Source organism: Dermacentor albipictus, chromosome 8 (assembly GCF_038994185.2).
Source record: "Dermacentor albipictus isolate Rhodes 1998 colony chromosome 8, USDA_Dalb.pri_finalv2, whole genome shotgun sequence".
In the NCBI taxonomy this organism is placed as follows: domain Eukaryota; kingdom Metazoa; phylum Arthropoda; class Arachnida; order Ixodida; family Ixodidae; genus Dermacentor; species Dermacentor albipictus.
The window spans coordinates 79,193,844-79,208,685 of record NC_091828.1 but is presented as its reverse complement, the minus strand read 5'-3'; the positions used below and the strand labels follow the sequence as shown (position 1 = coordinate 79,208,685).

Below are 14,842 nucleotides of genomic sequence, written 5' to 3'. Positions count from 1 at the left end.
AACGGTAGCCGACTGTTCAATGTATTTCCCTGATGTTTGGTGCTTTGCTAAGCAGACGTATAAGAGAGAGTATGACTGAGAACATGGAGGCAGCCTGTTCAGTTTCACAGGTTTGGATCATTAGCACAGTGAGGATGCATGTAAAACGTACTTTCATACTAGGCTGTGTGCGTTTTGCTCAATGGAAAGTGCTCTTGTACTTTTGATAAACCTTCAGTGGAAAGACGGTGTTCATATCACTTGTTACATGCACTCGTGACAGGGTTAACTTTGCAGTTTGGGAAGCAAAATCATTTCAGCACAGACGTGATGCCACGAGAATGAAAAATAGGGGTATCCAAGAGCCTCAGTCTTTCTTTTTAGTCACTTTACCATAGTCATAAAACGTTAGGGAAAGCATTGCTGCACAGGGAAAAAATATTGAGAACCAGTGTTGGGCCAATGTTTTGTTACAATGCTTCAATGTAGCCATGTTTTCATATCTTGGCTTATAACTTCACATTTCTCAAGGATCTCAGGATTGCATTTCTTTGTCTTACATTCTGCTCTTATGTGTGCACGCCATAGGCTGTGTCCTACATTGAAAGCAGTTCTGGAATACGGAATGAAGCGGTCCAGTCTTCTTGGAGGGACCTGCCACCCGTGGCTGTTCATTGAGGAGGTGAGTGTGTGTAGGAGCCACAAAGAAACATTATTTTTTCATGCATGCAATTATCCAAGCAATGGTGTGCATGTCCACCAATGATAGATTGAGCTGCTGATTGCTTGTGGTTGTGGAGCTGCTTGTCCTTGTAGCAAGAACTCCTTGACATCATGAAACGTTAAATGTACTCTCGGTTTGTGGCAACTTAGAGCTCAGCTCGCATAACTGAACGTTAACATGAAAGCGGGATGCATGGATTGCTGCGCAATAACTGCAGAATACCCAGCTGGTGTAGCCATATACGATCGCATGGTAAACAGAACCGTGCTAGACAGAAGAATGTGCGATTGATTTTTGTTGCCACATTAGATATCCTCAAGTAAATGAAATTTGGAGCAGAAGCAAGTTTCCTCAAATTGATATGTTTGCAAGTTGCAAAGGTTGGTGCACTGCAATATAGATAAACATAATGTGTTCATACAAGCTCCTAAAGCTTTTGCTTAATAGTGTTGGACTTGTGTACATTGCATAAAACACATTTTACATTCCAAATCTAATTAGAACAATGAACTAAATGCACAGACTTGTAGTGTGCATGTTTCAAGAAGCATGGCAGCTAGAACTCCTAAGCCACCAAATTCTGAGAATGGGTTTTAGAGCGTCATTTTTCTTTCATTGGGCATCTATTTATTGGCAATGAATCACATGGCCGACAAGTGGGTTATGGGCACGGCCTCTCTCGATCACTACCACGCTTTGGTGAGATACTGGCGTCACATTCTCCTCATTCCGTCCTTGCCAAGGTTGCCAACAAGGAGGTGGAGAAGGACTTCAACTCCGTCTACTCTCGACTGGTTCTCTGCAAGACCTACAGGTGAGGCGTTTGCTTCATGGCTGGGCTCGAGCAAAGATTTCTGCATGAATATTCAGGGTTTATGGCCTCAAAGTTCCACGAGGGATGCTGTAGTGGGGTGCTCTGGATTTTTCTCAAACATGCGAGGTTCGTTGACATGCACCTGAATTGAAGTACACAAGTGTTGTACCTCCACCAGAGTGTGGCCACTAGTAGTTGAACTCGTGACCTTGTGCTCGGGAGCTGAACGCTCTAGCCACTAAGCCACCATGGCAGGTGACTACATTTCAGTTGAGTGGCAATGCCTTGACTGCCACAGTGTACCGAAGGGAGGTGGCAACATAAGTTTGGCTACAGTTAACGCCAGCTTATAGCAAGGCTTTGATTTAAGCCAGAACATTAGCTCCAAGTAACCGAACTGTAGAAGTGTGAGTATTTTGACCTCTCCAGTACCGGCACGGCGTGTGTAGGGGTGCTCGTCACAGGGGGCTAAACCTTTTCTGCAATGCTGCTACCCTGTGTACCAGAAATACATGTTGCTGGGCTGGTCAGTTCATATTGCTGTGTACACCATAAATATGATCTCTCGGCACAAACAAGGCAGGACGGGAACAAGGGTAGCACCAACTTTCGGCTGTTTATTCTATATTGTATACCATTCGATATATACACGCAAGCGAATGCACAACATCCCAATCACAGCCAGCTATCAGATACATATATCTCTGCATGCAAAAGTGAACCTGATGTGTCGCTAGTACAAGATGAACCTTGCTCTTTAATATGAAATGACTCTAACAATTCACCCATCCTTCGTTGTTTGTGCCAAGCAATCATATTTATGGTCTACTCAGCAATAATCTGTGCATTCCCTACATTAGAGGCATTGACACTGATAAGAGACAGTCTCAGCTGAAGATAAATTAGACACACCTTCAAAATAAAGTTAGCCATGATCGGACTGCAAATTATAATTACAGTGATAAGAGCAAGCCTCGAGAGTGATTTATCTTGTAGGCATGTTTCAAGTGTAATCTTGCAAGCTTTGCTAACATGTTGTTCAGGAGCGAGCCAGGTTCTTATTGGTAGTTGGATCACCAGTTGTCCTAGCCTGGAAATTCGTAGTTGTTCCTGGAAACAGCTAAACTGTGGAAAAGAATTGAATGCCATAGGTCTGTCATCCGTACGTATCGAACTCGTGCAGGTTGGATGAAGATGGCAAAGTGCTCACGCCGGAGGAAGTGCTGTACAGGGTGAGTACGACAAGTGCCGCATGAAATTGACCTTGGATGAGTTCAAAATTAAGCGTGATAATGCAGACGTAGAGGTCATCATGTGGACAACGTTTGGATATCACTTCTGGGTATTGTATATGGTTCAAAAGTCTGTTCGCTACACTATGTTGTAAACTAATATTAGGTAAACATTCACCGGCTTTCCGGAATGAACTAAATTCTCAAGGCACCAATGTCGTAAAATCAACACCACATAGCGTTGGTAGCAGAACATTAGCGCTGTCTAGTCATAGCTGTCGTAACTAAACTGAAAAGTTTTTGCGCTGCATCATTGTCATGGAGGGAACACAAGTATTAGGGCATGCGAGAGCGGTGGCGACTGAAATCCACATTTTGCTTCAGAGCAGACCTTTGAAAAGAAACATGGCCGAGACTATCGACTTGTGTTTATGGATGCTACCCTTGTTATAAACCCTTTGAAGGTCAATCTTTTTATTTTTCATTTAAAATGTTGAGTGACCTATCTATTAAGAAATGTACCACAATTTATTTAGCGTGCCCATAAAGTGACAAAAAAATATTTTACATAGGTAAATGTGTATTCTTTATTCATGAATACAGATGGGCTTGCATAAATACTTACAATAAGAAGAAAGAAAAGTAGACACACTGGAACATATATTTCAATTCAGCACTTGGGCCAAATTGAAATATATGTTTATATATCGAAATATATGTTCCGCACCGAAAATGCCACTCAACTCACTTGCAGAAGAGCAGCCAGCACATTCGTCCATTGCTTAATTGAACTGTGTATGTGAGCACACACAAGTAAATTAGATGGTTGTGTGCTTGTCACTAAAACCAAAGGAGTGAGAAACTTTTATTAGTAATTGTTCGTTCCATCACCAACATGGGGCAATCAGTTTTCGCGAGTCTCCAGAAAAGAAACGTAGGCATACATGGCAGCATCATTCATATACGGCAGCATCAACTTTTATGTACCAGTGCCCACCCGTGAACAGATGGGCATATAGATGGCGCTGTAAATATGCGGCATTGACCATTTGGGACTTGTTCACAGCACTGTATATTTACGTCTTCGACCCTCAAGGGCTTAAAACAAGTCCCATTTGCGACAGCATGATGTGGCCAGATAGCTCGTCTTTCGAAGGCTGCGTTGAGCACATGTATATAGATCATTTGTTTTGATTAACCAATTTAAATCTGTTTTTGGTTTAATGTTTCTGTTTTTAGAGTGTTACTTTAACGCAATATCACTAAAATGTTTAAACATTTGTGCTGACAATGCTAAGTCTTAGATCATAAGCAAGTTATGCTTTAAAAAGAAAAAGGAAACACAATGGCAGGTGAGTTATGCTCTGCAACAACAAAAAAATGTTTTGTGACACTTGCTTCACTTCGATTTTTCCTCTTGTGAGCTGACCAGCCCAAATGTAATGGTGTGGCTGTGGCGACAAACAGTGCTGCTTGTTCATGATGTGCATGTATGGCATGAAGCAATAAAACCTGTGCCCCCATGTCCCTTTTCAGTCAGTTCAGGCCGTGAACATGTCACATGACCAGGCACACGCACAGATGGATGTCAAGCTGCGCTCCCTGGTCTGCATTGGCTTGAAGTGAGTGTGCTTGCCTCCCTATCTTTAATGTAACATGCATAAGCACAGTTAAAAAATAACTGCATAGGGTTGTCCAAATGAAAGTTTGAGTGCTACATAAAGTAGCAATAGTTTACTCAGTAAGAAGAATAATGACAATGACAGCAGAAATGACCGTAAAGATGACAACGACAAGGTTGTCACATTTCTGTGATCATGAAAACACGTCTACAGGAATGATAATGATGATGACCAAGGACACCCACCATGGTGGCGTAGTGGCTTTGGCGTTGCGCTGCTAAGCCTGAGAGTGCGGGATCGAATCCCAGCCATGGCGGCCACATTTCAATGGGGGCGTAATGCAAAACAACCCATGTACCATGCATTTTGTACACATTAATGAACCTCAGGTGGTCCAGATTAACCCAGAGTATGGCGGGCCTCGTAATCATATCGTGGTTTTGTCACGTAAAACCCCACAATATCATTTTAATTTAATTATGACCAAAGCCGGCATCTCTGCAGCACACAAGTTTGTGCCCAAGTTGTCAGGTAGCAATGAACTTCACTTGCTGTGGCAGTCAAGGCGTGGTGCAAGAACAATCTTCATATGAAGCTCAATATAGTAGGCCCCCTTCAGGCTCCAAATAATTCTGTTCATTGCAAACTTATTTTGCACCATATTTCTTACATCTTCAGAATCATGAGAAGCCTACAGCTGCAGCACGAATTTGGAATCCTCAATTCTTCAGTGAGCTTTCTTTAAGCTTACAGAATGTGTGATCCACACGAATACTTTCTACAGAAACATCAGAAATAGAAACATCAGCTATTTCCCGAACAGCATACTTGGGAATAACCTCTTATTGTTTCCTAACCTCTCAAAATGTCTCTCCCGGATGCCCCCTGCCCCTCCCATCTTCCGTCCCTCTCGAGCAGCGAGCAGGTGTTGCACCTGTGGTTCGAGGTGCTCTGTTCATGCTTATCGGTGGTGCACAAGTGGTACCAGCCCTGGTCCTTCATCAACAGCCCCGGCTGGGTGCAGATCAAGTGCGAGCTCAGGTGCGTATTGTCGGGTTTGATGTTCAGAAAATGCTACGCAGATAAACCTAGTAAAGTGTTTACCTGCCAATAAAGGGATAATGAACGGACACATGGTTTGAATACAAACATTGGTGCTCTGAACACGAGGCATGACAGACTAGCATTGGCTGTCTATCTGAATAGACCTAGATCCCCATCGTGTGGCTCACCACTGTACATTGATCATGTGTTGATACGGACAGCCTGCAGATAGAGTCGTACGCTGACATAAGTTTGGAATACTCATCGTCAATCATCTGTGCAGTAAGGCTACCAGACATCAGAGGCTAGGTTGTGGGTTCTCTTTATTTGACTACAGGCAAGAAAGGTTACACTGTTACACTTATATGCCATTCAATTCAGTTACTATTTTCAGTTATGCCACAAGGGTTCTTGGTTTGAAGTCATATTGCTCTTATATCTAGATATGATCCAGGAAACCCTCTTCACTGACGTGCTCTGCAACAAGATGTCAACGGTAGTGATGCCACTGCCGTCAACAAAGATGCTTTGATAACATTTCGCCAGGTGAGAAATCGTGCACGAGCGAAAGTAATTTGCTGTAATTTGGTGCGCAGGCTCTTGTCGCAGTTTGCGTTTAACCTGAATCCCAACTGGGAGCTGCCAACTCAGCGCGAGCCCACACAACCGCTGCGTGAGGGTGTGCGCGACATGCTTGTCAAGCACCACCTCTTCTCCTGGGACCTCTGACTCTTCAGCGCAAGCATGATGTCGGCGCTGATTCAGCGACGCCACCGGGAAGCTGCTTCCATCAACTGGCGGCATGTCTCTGCAAAACTGAGCACCACCGGTAGCCCTGCTGGCGTGGTCGTTGTGGGTCGCCCACAACTTCCAGGTGCATGGCATGGCAGGTCAGCATCTGTCATGTTGCTGACAATGTATGGTGTTCTTTTACATGCCAAATGGACCCTTTTCCCGATATGCCAATGAGCTCCTCCACACCGCATGTTTGTCCAGCTAATGGCAGCAACAGTCCTCATTCAAACAAAGATGAAGCATCGTCTGAGCATGTTGGTGCCCGTCTTTCACACATGGTTTTGTCACAAGAGCCCCATCTGCATTCTCTACCCCGTAACACGCACAAACTGAGCATGTACAGTCGCAAGCAAAAGTCCAGAGACCATGACAACAGCAAAAAATTGAAATTTCTTCTAGTACAGCCGTGCAACCTGGAATTGCCTCGATGGAGTGCATTGGTCAAACGGGGCACAGATAGGCTGTAGCACTTAAGTTTAGCCTGCGTGCCTAGGCTGCGAGGAAAAAAAAAAAGTTTTTCATGCCATCTGGTGGTGACTGTACGTGCCTACTGCATAACTGACTATGCCGCCGTTAGCTCGACAGACCACTGCCTTGTGGGAAAGGTAGCTCGGCAGTTAGGAGAAGGGTCTGTTGCAGTCGTCCATAGCTGTTAGGGTAGTGCACTAGCCAAGTCGCACAGAAAAAAAAAAGAAGAGCATTCCAGAAACAATACAGGATAAGGCATCACAGGGCCATACACGACACAGTGCATGAGGAATGGTCGGCAGAATTATGCTTTGTCTTGGGCTGCTCTAGCAAATAAGCCTCCATGGTTGTGTTGTGTTCTGTCGCATTCTAGAACAATGGGCCAACATATGACGAACCTAGACTGAAAGTCAAGCTGTGTTTAGCGAATGTATTTCCAGCCTGATGCACACTGACACCCCTTAGCAGTTTAGGTATGTTTGTTCTAAACATTATTTTAACTGCCTGAACTGTGCAAGTGTGCACGATGTCTGGGGGTGTCGTCCAGCAACTGGTCCTGCAAGATTTTTATACATCAAGAGGCAACCACTGCGTGTTGAAATATTTTCTTGGTTTCCGCTAGCATTCGTGAGGCGCAGGCATTTCTAACATTACGTTTCCATTACTTCAGGGTCTTTCAAAGAAAGTTTAGCACAGATATAAAGAGAATGTTTTTTTGAAGGCCATCAGCTCTCGCAAACCAGTCATGTTAGGTATGATTAACATTGCCATATTTCTAGCACACAAGTTATTGGCCGAATTGCTCCATCACTTCGTTTAGGTGATTATTCAATGTTTGCAGAAAGAGCCTGTATTCATTATTGAACTGCAGTGCACACAAAAGATGAAAGACTTAAGCAGAGTTAACAAACGCATGCTGACTCACAGCGCAGTTTATTTCGGGAAAAGTCTTGTTTTGTTTCAGCAGCGTCCTCTTGCGTCAACTGGAATTAGTATTTAATTTTGCATTACCACACAAGTGAGAAAACCCTAATGCTTGTTGTCAGAACTTCACTGCCTGACAGTCTCAGCTCGTCATTGTTTTATTAAAGTTGGTTAGGATTAGACAGATAAGGTGCACTGCAGACAAAAGTCGAGTCCCGCGACATGCTGATCAATCCATCCTACAAACAATCACGTGCTTGTTGCGCTAGTCACTCTCACCCGAGATAGACACGACTACTGTGATAAGGCCAATAGCCTTGAACTGGAAGATGCCATCTTCAACTTGTCCGCAAACCATGGAGTCATTTTTGCAGGTGGCATCTTGCCCGAGGCACTGGCTGGCTGAGCCGCAGTTGTGATTTCTTTTTGGAGATTTTACTGAAAGTATGGCATCTTAGCACAGCGGGAAGCTCAATGGCAAAAAGAGTGATCAACGTGCAGACAATGCACAGAATGTACAGGAATATGGGCAAGTGATCAACAGTGTCCGACTGAGTGAAGCCTCAGCCTGGAGCCAACGTTTCAACAAAGAGACTTCTCTTTGTGTACAAAGACCTGCTGTTTACAGTTAAACTGTTCCAACTCGCCCAAACCACCATCCTTACAAGTCTGGTTTGCTAAGAAAAAAGATGCAAATTTCCCTTCGTCTGCACCTCCTTCCGCGTTTATATTGCACTTGGTGCAATGTAAGCATTGAGTTCCCAGTGATCAGTGGAAACCAATCTCAAAGGCCATGCTTTCTGCAGGTACTGCAGACGCTGGTAGTAACAAGGTAACATCATAGCTGCCCTGATTTAAACGAAATATACTGCGAGGAATGCCAACCAAGGCAAATTTGCATTTTTTCTTTGACGAACAAGGCAAGTAACAGCTACAAGCATTATATGGAATGATCCAGACCATAAAATACGGCCTTGCTGAAAAATTTGAGCAAGAACAGAGGAGCTATATGCATGAAATCTTTTTTTTTTCTTGATTATATGAAGGCAATAATGCAGGTCTGTACACCAGTGCTGTGCACATACCGACAACAGCAGCTGTAACCAGTTACCAGTTGTGGCAGGTACCAACTGGTGCCAGCCTGTCACCGGTTATGACTTATTTACCAGTTGGTACCAGCAGTGGCCACACCAGCACCATAACATATGGTAGCATGGCCCGACAGAGATAAGTCTCCTCATCGAAAGGTTGGCTCTGAGCTGGGGCAACCCTTGCTTAGCCTCTGTTAACTACTGGTACAGGTGCAGTGTGACCAGGCTGTATTTTCATCTCTCTCTGGTTGTACTGACAGTTCTATATAAAGCAAAAGGTGCCACTGTCTTTATGCCAAGTTATAAGTGTGGAGAGTTTTTTTTTTTTCAATAATATACTAGCACCTTGGTCAACTCGAAAGCCTTCATATTGAGGAAGAAACACTTTCTTGTCCTATGAAATGTCCCTTTTGTGCATAGCAGCTGGAAGATCAGGGAAATAGCAGAGCTTAGCTATCTCAGTATGATGACCTTTGGCTAAAATGTTTAGTCATTGAGCAGTTAAATTGCACCTGCTCGATAACCACACTTAGGTGAAGTACTGTAGGAACCTGTGTCCTTTCTTTTTTAGGTGTCTCCCTCAAAAGCATACACACTTGAAATAATTTAGCATGGAATAGGGTACATAAGGATGTGTGCACACTTGCTGGCAGCACAAAGCGACTAGCTCGGTGTCCTGAAAAGACGCGTTGGGTTCCCGCCCTGTACTAGACTGTGCAAATGCATGCTGGCGGATGAGGTATGCTGTCAAGTCAAGGTTGTGTCCTGCAAACACAAATACATGCAGACACAAACCAGAAGAGGGGAAATGAGCAGCAGCAGCCAGCTGGTTTAATGCGTACTCATTATCTTTGATTGATGAGGTTCAAGCTCCCAAAACAGCACAGGTCCTATGCAGAGGTCTATGTATTACTAATTTCGATAATGTGGAACCATATTTTGTGAGCATTTGCTCCCTCCAATTCCATTCTCTCTCTCTGTCCTTTTTTTTCTTTCTTTTTAATCATTCATGCCAACTATGCCTGATCCTGGCAACGGCACGGGGACGACTTCTGTGAGCTAATGACAAAAACAGAAAAAGGACGGAAAAGAACCGTTACTAAATACAGGCCCTGGAATTCCTAAATGAGCCCCGAAAGCTTGGCACCCTGGCATTTTCGCGTTAGGCCCTGCTCTCAACGCATCCGCAGCAACCAAGAATCGCACCTCGTGCTCAGCAGTAGAAGGCCGTACATCCACTGGGCCAGTGCGCTGAATGCAAATTCCCTTTTGAGGCATGTTTGCTATTCATAGATTGTAGCTGACTGGTGCAGCAACAAATACAAAGGTGCGTGCTAGTCGCATCAAAGGTTTTGCCTTTCATCACGGCTTGTTTCTCGATAGGCCGGTGTGCCACTGTTGACCCGGCCATTTCCTCTGGGCCCTGTGGCCGTCCAAGAACCGTCGTCTCCTCATTTCATGCACGACCTGAAGCTAGACGCAGCCTTTTGAGAAAGGGCTTCCTTGATCTGTTACCACTTGAATGAACTCAACCGCCTAGTAATCTCACACAGCTGTACTACTCGGATGTACCAGCTAGCTAGGAAACCCATGCAGAGGTTAGCAATAGTTAGACTTCTTACCGGAAGATACTAGCAGGACTTTACAGTCACCATATTCAAAGCATTAAGCGCTACATTCACCATTCGAAACTTGATCGATGTGTGCAGCATTTGCCATAATGTAATTTTAATGTCGCAGTTAGATTTGCATTTAAAAATTTTGGTGATTGGTTATCTGTATGAGCTTCTAAGATCTCATGCTTGTCACACATCGGATTTAAGCTTAGTGACCAAACTTCGCATTTAATTACGAAATGAATTGTGTGTGCCTCCTTTTTGCTTCTTTTTTTTACAACTCTAGTCGTGCCGTTGTTGGTGACATATGTACATTCCACTCAAAACAAGTGTGAGATTTGAGATCCTGGAACATCTTACTTTTGCTTGTGCAATCTGTAAAGCAGCATTTGCTCCGCTTATGTCTGGCATATTAGTGTTCTAAACTTCTCATAGTTTTGGATTTGAGTCGTATTTAAGTTCATTGAATGTTTGGTTTAGTCACGCATGCAGGCAGTAACAGCTTGAATTGAATAGGCTCGTGGAGCATATATTTGAGTATTCATACACTTTGTTTTATATTTAAGTGCCGCACAGTTGTTGGAAGCTGTCAGGTGCCATTGCTGAATACCAAAATGCTTGATAAAAATTTACAAGGAGCATTTGTTGATGTATATTTTGTTCTTATTTACTTTTTTGTTGTTTTAGCTGTATTGCTATGCTTTATGGTTTCATTTTACTCATTACACTTGCTTCATTCCATTTTGATATGCGAGTGGTTTGTTCAAAGTCGTTTTCTTGTGATATATAGCACCCCATGGTACATTCCCTGGTTCTGCCATTTTTGTTATTAGCTTACCGCATGCATTTTTGCATGAAAACACCATTTGTACATTGTTTGAATGTGTTGCACAGTAAACGCTTGATTGGTACAGTGTATTTTTACATGTTATCAAACTTTATTCTCACCATGTAGATGTCATTGTTCCTGTACATTCATCCTGGTTTTGCCTCCCATGTTTCTAAACATTTAGTGTGTAAGGCCACCTTTGAGTGAACAGCTTTTTCTCATCAGAAGGCTTAAGAAGATTACAGGGCCCCTAAAGCATTTTTTATCGAAGTGGAGAAATTAATTTTAAGTTAAGTTAGGCTATTCCAGAAATATTTTGCCACGAAAAGTACTTCAATGCATTCAGCAGAAGTGGAGTTGTTGGCATTCAAGCACCCCTTCGCGGTGCTCCCGTTCCTTTTTCAGTGCCTACAGCAGAGCGGGGCACACCCACAATGCTCCGCCTACCATACTTCACCGTGGCGCGCAGTTCAAATTTGATTTTTGATGTTCAGTTAGATGCCACTGTCTCTGATTTTGGCGCCTACGACGCGCCAAACATGGTTGTCCTCAGTGAGCCCCAGTGCAGTCAGCCAGTGGACTCCTCGCGGCACTTTGTGGAGGCCGCAGTATCAGTGTTATGTAGCAGACTACAAGCTGTGACTACATGCAACAGCAACATTTGCTTTGTGCACGACAGGGCTAGAGTGCATACTCATGCCACATCCAACATGCACATTTTTGAAGTTCTTTCAATAGCTCGATCATTACGAAGCAAAGTCTGCAAAGGCGTTGAAGAGCAGTTAGGAGTGAGCTGGTAAGGGTGTGTGTGTGTGGCCTAACATTAAGTTCCACGTGATTCTGGACTAGTTGAGTATTCAAAATTAGTGAGACCCGATGGCTACAACACAGATAAGCAGAGTGACCAATGTTTAAGTTCTATACGGGCGGCCGCAAGCGAGCGTGAGCAGACGATAGTCTGCTTCTTCCGGAAGTATGTAATCATTATTGAAATTCGAAAGTATGTTTTTTCCTACTTCAGCCTGTTTATTAAACTGCGTCAATAAATGTACACAGTAACAGTAGGAAGAAGTGCACAGATCTACAGATGCTTCTCAACTAATGTCGGCTATTGGCCAATAGCAACCACATATGGGAATCTGCTACGTTACGAAATCAAACGTCCAGGAAAGAGTGAGGAGCAGGCTTCTGTTGAAAAGAGCATGTTTGAGAGAAAGGTGACTTCGCACTCCACTTGCGAGATCCACACGCAACGCACGACTGCAAAATTTGGCTGAGATGTTCGCAGCAGCGTATGCTATCCGCAGACTACGTTTTTTCACCAAGCCCAAAGGGTGGTTCAGGGCCCCTTGAAGTCAAAAACAACACGCCGAGCATTGCTTCTTAGTTACCAGCTACATATAAGCAGTCTACAAATGGGTGCATCTAAGTGATTTACGTCTGTCCGTACACTTATATTGCAACACTTTCCCATGAATCTTTAATTCAGAAGCCTTCAAGAGGTATCTGTAAGTTATTCTTCATAACTGTTTGTGCAATGGCCAAGTTAAGAGTTGTAGAACTGTGAGCAATGCGAGAAGGAACTCCAAATTCATTTTCAAGCAACTTTTACACGCCATGCAGGGATTTGAACATGACATGTGAACACCGTAAAATCCTGCATGTAATTGAGGGCATTTTATTTTGGTTTGGTTTCAGCATGTCAAATTTGGATAACAACGCAAAATTGTTTTACCATAATAGTGCCATAAAATTTTACACATATAATTCAAGTTTTTGTTTCCTCAAAATTTTGGCATGCCAAATTCGCTCTTCGTGTTATCTCTAGGTACCAAAGTTTCCGTGGACCTTAAAGTGTTTAGTTTTTTTGTTGTATTATGCACAGTAAATTGTCGCTCTTGATCAAAGCCCAAAAATTGCCCTTCATATATTGTATTCATGTTCACAATATGTGCAGGTTAAATACTATGTTGTGTGCCGAGTAGCTATACTACTGAACATGTTACCTCACGCAAGACTTATATTTGTTGAGTAGCTATGCTGATCACACTGAGTATCCTGAATGCCAGTTTCGGTCTTCTCTCTCATGTTGCTTTCAAGGACACACTTTTACAGGAATTGTGTGAGCAGTGCTGATTGTATCGTGCTGTTTCATTCATTAGGCATCTTCCTCTGTTTTATTTCTTCCTACTGGTGTGGCTATCCATTTATCACTTACTGAGCCATCCTTTATGTGATGTGACTTGATTATGTTTGCTGTTCTGCATGTTCTATTGGCACTCTGTGTATTGTTAAGTGCCATATTTGACATCAATATTGACACAAACAGATGAGGACGAAATTTCAAAGTGCACTGAAGACCAACAAAAACAAACTGCGCAAGAGAAAACGAAACGGTTACGCACAAGTTTTCATGCAACAAAGTTAGAACGGGCCATCAGTGCGAGATAGAAAACATTTGTTGCCTACTCTGCAAGTGTGGTTTTGAAAATTTTCTTCACAACTTTTTCAGTGCGTCGATAGGGCAGCAAGCGCAGAGGTTGTCATTGTTCCTTCATGCTACTAGGTCAGTACTTCGCATTTGGTAGATGCAGGACAGTCCACGATATTTTACATGCTTGCAAACCGCAATATCTAAGAATTTTCATTCTCATGGGCGCATATTTCGTTGCACTATCCTCCAGTCCGTCTTTGACGACTGCTGAGAATAGGCCAAAGCAGCCCACTGACATCTTCACAATGTCGAATTAAAGCGCCGCGATGGAGATGTTGCGCCAGCATGTATTTCCCGGTGACTGAACGGTACGAACTGCACAGTCGCTCAGCTGAGAAGCGAGGGTAAACTGAATGTACATAAATCAGCACAGACTGCTTCCCGTGCATACACTGCTGCGTAGAAAAGCATACCGTCATCTCTTTCACGTCTACCAGAGGAGAATCTCCCGATGACCGCACTATAGAAAGCAAAGGCCACTGCTCCATGCATACATGCATGAGAAAAAAAAAGCTTAATTTTCCTGTACGCGTGGTAGTTCTTGCATATCTTCGAAAGCGGACAGACAGTTACAGCACAAGGTCGCAGCAGTGTCCTTGTCAAGTGTTGTGACTATCTGGCTACGCATTAAAATGCCAAAACTACTAATCAAAATGCGCCAACTAGTTCCGAATCAAACCGTATTAACGTCTCTGTACTGTTTGGCTCATCTTCAGAGCGATCATTGTGCTGATGTCATTCTAGTCAAACAGCATGCTCTCTCGTGCCCACATGAGGTGTTCTGAGCTGCGAATGTTTGGTATGTGGCGTCCTTTTTAGTCTGTACATGTATCATACTGCACAGAAGAGACTTATTTTTGAACATGGGTTCAAGTAGATCTATATATTATATACATATAACACATATTTTGAAAAATTGATGTTTTCTCTTCGCGAGGGTCTGCTCGGCCACCCATATGGTCAGTGTGTTCCACTCATAAGGACTTGGTATGCAAATGTGATTCGTCCTAATTCATGTTCTCAATAAATACTTTTTGTTGCCATTTCAACCTCGGCTACATTGTTCGCATGAATGCTTGCACAATGCACATGTCTGCAACACAGGTTCCATGCAGGATGATGATGATGCGCACAAGAGCTTGAATAATCTTGACTGCAGAAGTGTGACTACACCAAAGATTCGGCACGTAGGTGTGCAAATCGCATGCGA

The 14,842-nt window shown here is 43.4% G+C and overlaps 2 protein-coding genes across 7 annotated transcripts in view; one reads left to right on the top strand and one right to left on the bottom strand.

The window, feature by feature from the left end:
• The window catches only part of LOC135898672 (small G protein signaling modulator 3 homolog), a 56,629-nt gene extending 41,948 nt beyond the window's left edge, over positions 1 to 14,681 (top strand). For all 6 annotated transcript variants that reach the window (XM_065427763.1, XM_065427765.1, XM_065427762.1 and 3 more), the window contains exons 14-19: positions 568 to 661; positions 1,447 to 1,517; positions 2,701 to 2,749; positions 4,286 to 4,371; positions 5,290 to 5,412; positions 6,012 to 14,681. In XM_065427763.1, coding sequence (XP_065283835.1) covers positions 568 to 661; positions 1,447 to 1,517; positions 2,701 to 2,749; positions 4,286 to 4,371; positions 5,290 to 5,412; positions 6,012 to 6,144 — 556 coding nt within the window. In that variant the 3' untranslated portion in view covers positions 6,145 to 14,681. The remainder of the gene's footprint in view (positions 1 to 567; positions 662 to 1,446; positions 1,518 to 2,700; positions 2,750 to 4,285; positions 4,372 to 5,289; positions 5,413 to 6,011) is intronic.
• The window catches only part of IFT46 (intraflagellar transport 46), an 89,996-nt gene that overhangs the window by 62,575 nt on the left and 12,579 nt on the right, over positions 1 to 14,842 (bottom strand). The window lies entirely within an intron of this gene.